General features: G+C 37.5%; 1 protein-coding gene across 2 annotated transcripts in view; it reads right to left on the bottom strand.

The window, feature by feature from the left end:
* The window catches only part of CNTN4 (contactin 4), a 1,030,428-nt gene that overhangs the window by 348,496 nt on the left and 672,016 nt on the right, over positions 1–9,916 (bottom strand). For both annotated transcript variants that reach the window (XM_006868663.1, XM_006868662.1), the window contains one exon: positions 5,713–5,815. In XM_006868663.1, the coding sequence (XP_006868725.1) occupies positions 5,713–5,815 (103 nt within the window). The remainder of the gene's footprint in view (positions 1–5,712; positions 5,816–9,916) is intronic.

Below are 9,916 nucleotides of genomic sequence, written 5' to 3'. Positions count from 1 at the left end.
ATCTATCTATCTATCTATCTATCTATCAATCTATCTATCTATCCTTCCATCCACCCATCTATTCATCTATCTATTATTTAACAGGAAAAATTAGAAAATATTATACTAGTTATCTGCTTTTATTCTTTTAGCAATACATCCTGGACACTTTCTAGGTCTTAGATATTTTGTTTTAACCACTTGACTTGCAATGTTTGTACAGTGTTCATTCCTGAAGCTCTATCTGTTTAATGTTCTTAAGTTTTGGGTAGATAAAAATTTTTTATAGTTGTATTTGTATCAAAATAAAGACACAAATGTGGTTTATGTTTCCATGGCTTAAAAACGTGGAAACCCAAAGAATCCTTCTAGTACACCTAGAAATAGAATGAAAAAAAGGACTGCCTTTCTTCTATGATCTCTGTAAACCACAAAATCAGAAGAAAATATATTATATGTTTTGTAGATATTAGGCAAAAATCATCATTGTTCACTAGGAGAGTAGGGAGTTAGTATAGGTAGTCTTTGACTTATGAAAGGGTTTCTTCTGGTGTCACTATTGTACGTTTGTTCTCATGTAAGTCAAATGCCCTTTTCCTGGAATTCTGGTGTGAACATGTAAGAATGCATCGGAGTGCTTACCACATGGTCAGCAGTTCAAACCTACCAGCCATTCCTCAGAAACCCTGTATAGAGTTGTTCCAAGTCAGAACTGACTCGATGGTACTTAACATCAACAATTGTTGTGTTGTTGAGTACCGTGGAGTCAGTTCCAACTCATAGTGACCCTGCACAGGATTTCCGAGGCTATAAATCTTTCTGGGAGCAGAATGCCTCATCTTTCTCCCACGGAACCGCTGGTAGTTTCGAACCGCTGACCTTGAGGGTGGCAGCCCGACTTGTAACCACTATGCTACCAGAGCTTCTTATCAACAATAAGATGTGCAAAAACCAAAACAAAACAGAGTCCTAAGTGTGGTTCTTCATAACTTGCTTATGTTGGTGAGGACTACCTCTTATGGGTTACCTGGGGTAGAGATGACATGGGTGATAAAAATAACAGATCATCAAGGGCATTCTGGGGGAATTTGTAGAACAGGATTTAAAATCCTCAGAGAATCCAGATATTCTGGAACCTTGAAAGGCGTTACCCTGAGATCATCTTTAAACCATTTTTCTTAGTTGTGGCATTGGAGAAAGTTACAGAGAAAATTCGTTTTCCACTCAGCAATTTATACATATCTTGTTTCAAAATAATTTGCATTTCTCTCAGTGTCACACAACTCTTCCTACTTCCTCTCTGAGTTCCCTGTTTCCATCTGTCCTAACCTGTCCCTTTCTGTAGCCTGAGCTTTGTCTCTAAGCAAATGCTGCCCTTTTGATCTTCTATGGTTGCTTGTTTGGAGTAGATCATTCCTTAGGGCTGTTACTGTTCACTTCATAAGCCTGTCTGTTGTTTGGCTGAAAGGTGATTCTCCAGGGGTTTGGTTCAGTTCAAGGTCAGAAGGATGTCTAAAGACAACAGTAAGTCTGGTATTTTTTTTTTATGATTTAAAATTTTGTTCTATATATATATATATATTTTCTGTTCTATCCAAAATCTTCTGTGGTCCCTATCAGAGTGGTTGGTAATGAAAACCAGACATCATCTAGCTCTTCTGGTCTAGTGAAGGTTGCATTTCCTATGGTCCATTAGTCCTTAGGACTGGTTGTTTGATACATATGTTTAATTTTTAAGGAAATCCAAGTTGTCCAGTTTACTTTCTGCTGTTTGTACATATCTCATTAAGTCTGGTAGTCTATTTATGCCACAGATGAGTGCTCCTAAGTTTGTGTCTACTCTTTCTTTGCTGATCTTTATAGTTTTAGGTTTTAAATTAAGGCCCTTGATTCATCTTGAGTTAATTTTTGTATACGGCATAACGTATGGATCCTGTTTAGTTTTTCTGAAAATAGATATCCAGTTTTGCCCGTGCCATTTGTTAAGAGATTGTCTTTCCCCCATTTAATGGATTTCAGCTCCTTGCCAAAGATCAGCTGTCCATAGATAGATAAATTTACTTCTGGGCTCACTATTCTGCTCCACTGGTCTATGTGTCTGTCATTGTAACAGTATTAGACTGTTTTGACTTTCATGGCTATATAGTAGGTCCTGGAGTCCTGGTGTGGCGCTATGGGTTAATGCATCAGACTGCAAAGACGTTTTAACTGTGAGGTCGGTGGTTCAAGCTAACCAGCTGCTCCTTGGAAACCCTATACAGGGTCGCTATGGGTCGGAACCGACTAGACGGCACTTAACAACAACAACTACAAGATCAAGAAGTGTAAGCCTCCTACTTTGTTTTTCTTCTTCAATAGTGTTCTGTTATCTTGGGTCTTTTGCTTTTCATATGAAGTCCAGGATAAGTTTTTCCATGTCTTTAAAGAATGTTGATAGAATATGGATTGGGATCATTATATCTATAGATTGCTAAGAGTAGTTTTGACATTTCACAATGTTAAATCTTCCAGTCCATGAGCATGGTTTGTTCTTCCATTGATGCAAGTCTCTTTTGGTTTCCTGTCATACCATATTGTCAATTTTTTGTATAAGATTTTTGTGTCTTGGGTTGGGTGTATTCCTGAGTATTTAATCTTTTTAGTAGCTATTGTAAATGGTATTGTTTCCCTTATTTCATTTTAAGACTTTTTTTATTCATGTAAAGGACTCAGATTGATTTTTTTATGTTGATCTTGTACCCTGATACTTTACTGAGTTCTTCCACTAGTTTCAGGATCTTTGTGGCTGAATTTCTATGTATAGGATCATGTCATCTGTACACAGGAGTATTTTCACTTCTTCCTTGCAAACTGTTTAAGGGTGCCCTTAAGCCATTCTGACTTATAGTGACCCTATACACACAGAAGGAAACACTGCCCAGTCCTGTGACATCATCATGCTTTTTGTTATGTTTGAGTCCATTGATGCTGCCACTAGGTCAATCCATCTCCATGTAGAGTCTTCCTATTTCTCAATCACTTTCCACGTTACCAAGCATGATATCTTTCTCAAGGGACTGGTCACTCCTGACAACATGTCCAAAGTAGGAGAGACAGTCTTGTGACCCTGACTTCTAAGGAACATTCTGGCTGTACTTATTTCAAGATAGATTTGTTTGTTCTTCTGACAGTCCATGGTGCTTCCAATATTCTTTGTAAACAGCATAATTCAAGTGGCTTGGTTCCTCTACAGTCTTCCTTATTCATTGTCCAATTTTCACATGCATATAAGGCAACTGAAAATACCATGGTTTAGGTCAGCCATACCTTAGTCCTGAAACTGTTATCTTTGCTCTTTAACATTTTAAATATGTCTTTTACAGCATATTTGACCAATGCAATATATTACTTGATACCTTGACTACTGCTTCCATAAATCTTAATTGCACTTATGAGGGACCTGTATATAGACCAAGAGGCAGTAGTTTGAACTTTACAAGGGGATACTGAATGGTTTAAAAATCAGGAAAGATGAGCATCAGTGTTATGTCCTTTTACCACACTTATTCAAATGTGAAAATTATCAATTTGGATGCCATTTATTTCCCTTTATTACCTTCTTATTCGGGTTATGACAGTGTTGAGTAGAAGTAGCATCCTTTTCCCATTCCTATCTTCAAGGGAATGTTTTCAGTTTCTTCCTATTGAGAATAATGTTGGCCATTGGTTTTGTGTACATTACCTAGCTAATGTTGATGCATGTTCTTTCTATTCCTATTCTGCTGAGAGCCTTTGTTTTGTTTTGTTTTTTAATATCAGGAATGGATTTTGCAGTTTGTCAAATGCTATTTTCTGCATTGACCAATATGATCATATTGGTCTGTAATTTTGTTTTTGAGTGGTGCCTTTGTCTAACTTTAGTATCTGGGTTACATTTGATTCATAAAACAAATTAGGACATATCCTAGGCTTTTCTATGTTCTACAATCGTTTGAGTAGAATTGGTGTCAGCTCTGTTCTCAGTGTATGGTACTAAAGTTAACTACCTGTCCAGGACTTTTTTTTTTCCATTGAAAGGTTTTTTTATTATTACTATGACATATTCAATTTCTTCTTTTGTTGTGTGTCTATTCAAATTTTCTCCCTCAGTCTGCATTACTTTAGGTAGGCAGTGGTTTCTAGGAATTAGTCCATTTCTTTTCAGGTTTCATATTTGTGGGAATACAATTCTTCATAGTATTATGCTATTATCCTTTTTATTTTGCTTGGCTCTATTATGATGCTTGCTCTGTGACTTATCATTTGGTCTATTCTGGAGAATGATCCATGTGCACTGGAAAAGAATGTATATGGTGTTTCTATAAGGTGGAATGTCTGTATGTACCTATGAGGTCAAGTTGGCTGCTTGTGTTGTGCAGGTCTTCTATATCTTTGTTGAGGAGTCCTGGTGTGGTGCTATAAGATAAACTATAAGATAATCACAAAGTTGGCAATTCAAACCCAACAGACATGCACTAGAAACCCTATACAGGGTCCCTATGAGTTGGACCCAAGAAAACTACAGTTGACAGCAAAATTCCTGGTTGCATTTCTTTCTAGTTCTTCTTTCATTGAAAGTGGCGTGCTAAAATCTCCTACTAGTATTGTGAAGTTGTCTAATTTTTCTTGTCAATTCTATTAATTAAAATCTTTAAACTTCAAAGCAAAAATACCCCCTGAAGTCTTCTTAGAGCCAATCAATAGTGTTGCTTAACTCATAAAAAAATGTCTGTCTGGAGCACTATAGCACTATGCTATTTTAAGAACTATCTGTATGGGACCATATTGACAATAAGGATCTGAAAGGTTACATAGCAGTTGTAGGGGCAGTGACAATAACTCAGAAAAAGAGGTAAGAATGGATATAAAATGCAAAGTATGTAATCAATGCCACTGAATTGTGCATGCATAAATTGTTGTATTGCTGCAAATTCTATTGTGTATATTCTCAAGAACAACAACAACAAAAATAAAGTATTAAAAATCCAAAGACGATCTAAACATGCTTATTTCATCTAATAGTTCATATTGTTTATAACAAGCCTCTCTGTTACTAAATAAAATAATTTGATAAATTTGCATTTTATCTCCTAACGCCCTTTGACAAATGAAAAGTTAATTCATTCCCCAGTAGGTTTATCTAAGGATAACCCACCCAATGAATAATAAAGTTGGGACCAGTTTTCAAATGACTATGGAAAATCCAAGCCTCCCTTAGACAAGACCAGGTCCCTCCTACCTCTATCAAGAGCATAAGGAGGAGTAGAGAGAAAAGACTAGCAATTTAAAGAGAAATTCAAGTAAAGCTCGAGGCATCCTCTGTAAACTGGGACCAGAATTAAAGTCTATATTTTTCTAAATAGCTTGACTGAGACTCAAATGAAGGCCATTGTTTTCCTGTCATTTCAGGTTAGACAGCGTGCCTATTATAGGTCATAATAAAAGAACAAAATAGTTTTTCAGAATTGCCCATTCTTCTCTCCTTTGTGGCTGTGTCAACTGTAGCAGCCTAATCCTCCCAGCACTGTTACTTGCCCTCTCTCTGTGGTGAGAAGGCAGAATCAAAGATGCTCACATAGAATTACAAAAAGAAAAGCTGAACTTGATTTTCTGTCACCTCAGAAAGAATAACTATGCATCATGCAAGGAAAATTCTACACCTGCCCAAGTGAAGGGAGGACGTGGAGGAGGAGGTGAAAAGAAACCAGGACTTACTTTCCCAAGGCAAAGCATTCCAGTTTTACCGTCGCTCCTTTGGCAGTCGGGACCATTTCTGGGAACTGCACTTCTATTTTTGGCTCATATTCGCCCATCACCCCTGTGAATAAACAAAAGGCTAAGACTTGAATATTCCTTTCAAGCACACACGAGTGTTATTCTGTTAATGTAGGCTGTTGCTATACATCATTTTGTGCACAATTAATTCCTTCATTAAAACTGGCCCCTATCTCTGACAGCCGTGAATTGTGGCTCTCCTCCCAGTTGCTGCTAGAGGAAAATTTGTATCACAGCTTCATACCATCTGCCTAGGATTAAACTCCCCATGCATACAACTTCACTTCTATAAACTATTTCTTTTCAAACAGGTATGGGAAAAAATGAGGTGGATAAAATGCTTGTCACAAGGAAAATCAAATGAATGATCTTTTTGGAAATATACTTGAGAAATATTTAAAATACTTAAAGTATTTTAATACTGTCATTTCTTGGTATGTTTATATAAGGGAAAAAAACTCTGAGTAATCAACTGGTGGAAATAATTTTTACTTTGCCTTTCATTTCCAAGGTCAATCTGGATTAATCATAAATGGATATATAAAAAGTGAAATAAAGTGCCTATATTTGTATTATATTCTGATCCAATAAAAAAAGAACAGTAGGAAGCACCTATTGAAAACAATCTGAAAATTATACCAACATGTCAATGGTGTATTGAATGTGAAAGACTTAGTCTTTCACTTTCTCATATCCTGTAAAGTAACTGTACTGTTATGGCCAAGGTAACACAACCTAACAAACTAAGTTCATGCTTAATATCTAAATACCTATCAATTATTTAATACCAAACCATTCTTGACCCTGTCCACTACTGTTCTAATACATTTATTCTTATTCAATCTCTGGTCATTTTCCATGGTCTCTGATTCTTACGTGCTAATCCTGGTGTGTTCCTGTGGGTTAATGAGCTGGACTGCAGAGTTGGTTTGAACCACAAGGTCAGCAGTTCAATCTCACCAGCTGCTCCTTGGAAACCCTATACAGGGTTGCTCTGGGCTGGACCTGACTCAACGGCACTTAACAACAACAACAATAAGATGAAGTTTGGAATTAGTGACAGAAAATACTAAAAGAAACAGTTGTTGTTAGGTGCCATACAGACTGGGTGCCAACTCATAGTGAGCCTACGCACAACAGAATGCAACAATGTGCAGTCCTGGGCCAACCTCACAAAAAAAGTCAGAGGGAAAAGATTAGAGTTCCAAATAACAGGTTAAAAATAAGTAATAAATTGGGACAGGTACACTAACAAATAGAAGCAATTGGACATATTTTTCAGGGGTGATCTTTCACACCTTCTGCAGTTTCAGAAACTGCCAACTGATTGCCACAATTTGCAGGAGACAAATCAAGCCTAAGTCTCAGATGATCAACAATTTCATTAGGTCTGCTATGTGATATGGCCTAAAATGTGCACACTTGAAGACATTTTTCCCCCTTCTTCGATAGAATGACAAGAAGTGTTGAATTTGTAATAGATATTTGAGATAGTTTAGTCGAACATTCTTAATCTTGGCATCCATGGATGTGTGCTTTTCTAAAGGGAGAATCTATAACTACTGTGATTTTTAAATTTATATGTCAACGTGTCTAGGCTATAGTGCTCAGTTGTTTGATGGAACACTAGATTAGATGCTATTATAAAGTAATTGGAGTCCTGGTGTGGTGCTGTAGGATAAGCACTTGACCATAGGTTGGTTTGAACTGCAAGGTTGGCAGTTCAAATTCACCAGTCACTCCTTGGAAACCCTATAGAGGATCACTGTAGGTCAAAACCGACTCAATGGCTCTTAACAACAACAACAACATAAAGTAATTGCCTTGATTAAATTAGATGACCTTAAGAAAACAGATTGCCCTCCATAATGTAGGTTGGTGTCATTCTATCAGTTGAAGCCTACAAGTTAGAACATTACAGTTTAAATTCATGCACCAACCACTGAAGTCAGTGATGATGAAATTGAAGAATTCTACCAACTTCTTCAGATGAAATTGATCGAACATGCAATCATGATACATGGATAATTACTGGTTACTGGAATGTAAAAGTTGGAGACAAAGAGCAAGTCTCAGTAGTTGGAAAATGTGGTCTTGGTGATAGAAACGATGCTGAAAACCACATGACAGAATTTTGCAAAACCAATGACTTATTCATTGTGAATTCCTTTAAAAAATAACATATAAGCCGACTACATAAAACTTATGTACATCAAAAGATTTTACCAAAAGAGTAAAAAGGGAACCCACAAAATGGGAAAAAAATCTTTTGCAATGACATATCAGACAGGGGACTGATCTCTAAAACCTATAAGAAACTATAACACCTCTACAAGAAAAACACAAATAACCCAATTAAAAAATAGGCACAGGACATGAACAGACACTTCACCAAGGAAGACATTAGGCAGCCAACAAATATGTGAAGATATGTTCACAATCATTAGTCATTAAAGCAATGCAAACCAAAACAACAATGAGATATTATCTTACACCAGCAATAACAATGTAGTTCAAAAAATCAGAGGACAATAAAGGCTGGTGAGGATGTGGAGAGACTGGGACCCTCTGGTGGGAATGGAAATGGTTCAACCACTCTGGAAAACAGTATGGTGCTTCTGCATAAAGTTGGAAATAGAAATACCTTATGATCCAGCAATTCCTCTCCTTGGTATATATCCACAAGAAATATGAGTCAGTTCATGAGTAGATCTATGCACACCAATGTTCATAACAGCACTCACAATTGCAAAAAGATGGAGACAGTCCAAGTGTTCATCAATGGAAGAATGGATAAATAAACTTTGGACATATATACATTGGAATATTATGCTACCTTAAAAAATAACAAGGAAGCTGAAAGCCACTGCATAACATGGATGAACCTTGAGGACATTATGCTGAGTGAAATTAGTCAGTCACAAAATGACAAATATTGCATAAGACCATTATTGTAAAAGCTTAAGAAAAGATACCCATACTGAAAGGGAAAACAACTTCTTTGTTACTTACCAAGGGAGGGAGGGAGGGAGTGGTAGAGCACAGGGCAGAGGATAGACACATCATAGTCTGGGTGTTGGGGAAGGCAATAGACAAGAAGGGGGAGGGGGTGGAAGAACACGGTAGATAGGGGAACACTTAGGTAGGTTTGCATGGGCTAGAGGTATATAGTGATGTATGCTTAACCTTGGAACAACAGGGCTCTGTGATACAGGGATCGAGGCATAGTCCGAATGGGTAATAGAGGGGAAATAATGTTAAGATGCTTGACTGTCTTATGAATATTGATTTCTCTTGCCTACTATTGTAAAATAAACACTGGAGTGTAATATAAAGGACTATCGGTAAACATAATTACTGAAAGTTTATAAGCCCATCTTCAGCCTATAATTCACTGGAATATGTAAAAGGGGTTCCAGAACTTGACCAGTGAAATAGGCTTCTTGAGGAGTCTTGGAAGTATATAGAATCTTAGGTGGAATCCTGAGTCCCATCCAGAAACCTTCTGAGGTGGGACATTCCCACTTGAAAGAACAAGCAGACCAGCCTAGAACAGCTAGAGGAACAAAAGATACATCTTGAAAGAAAGACCAGCAGGAAAAATCAAAGTCAAAAACAAAAATGGCAGTCTAATTGGCTACACAAGGACAAGAAAGTTGTTCACTGGAGAGCCATCAAGACAGTCAAGTCCCTTCAGGACAAAACCCCTCCAAGACTGAAACTCAAAGGGACCACACAAGCAGGCATGTAAGCTTGCTGGGGACCATGTAGATCTACTGGTGAGTGAAAGTGGGGGAAAGGCAGCAATGAAGACATGGGCTGAGTCCGACCATGTTCCATAGAACCCCATCAACCTAGAGAAGAGAGAGAGAAGAGGAGGGGCTGGTTGTTCTGAACTATGGTGAGACCTGGGGACTCCTGAGACCATGGACAAGGACACAGTCACAGAGAGCTCAAGCTGAGAGTGTAGCGTCCAGCTGATATGAAGTGAGGGGAGATGCACAAGAATGTCCAAACTTTCAGATAGTACCCAGTTGACCTACCTTTGATGGATCGATGATTGCAACTTGGCTAGAAGAAGATAAGAAATTTTGATAAAGGAAATAATGTGAATTGATACAATTTGATGAACTTGACCTATACT

Source organism: Chrysochloris asiatica, unplaced genomic scaffold, assembly GCF_000296735.1.
Source record: "Chrysochloris asiatica unplaced genomic scaffold, ChrAsi1.0 scaffold00121, whole genome shotgun sequence".
Taxonomy (NCBI): Eukaryota; Metazoa; Chordata; class Mammalia; order Afrosoricida; family Chrysochloridae; genus Chrysochloris; species Chrysochloris asiatica.
This window is presented reverse-complemented; position numbering and strand designations above follow the sequence as displayed.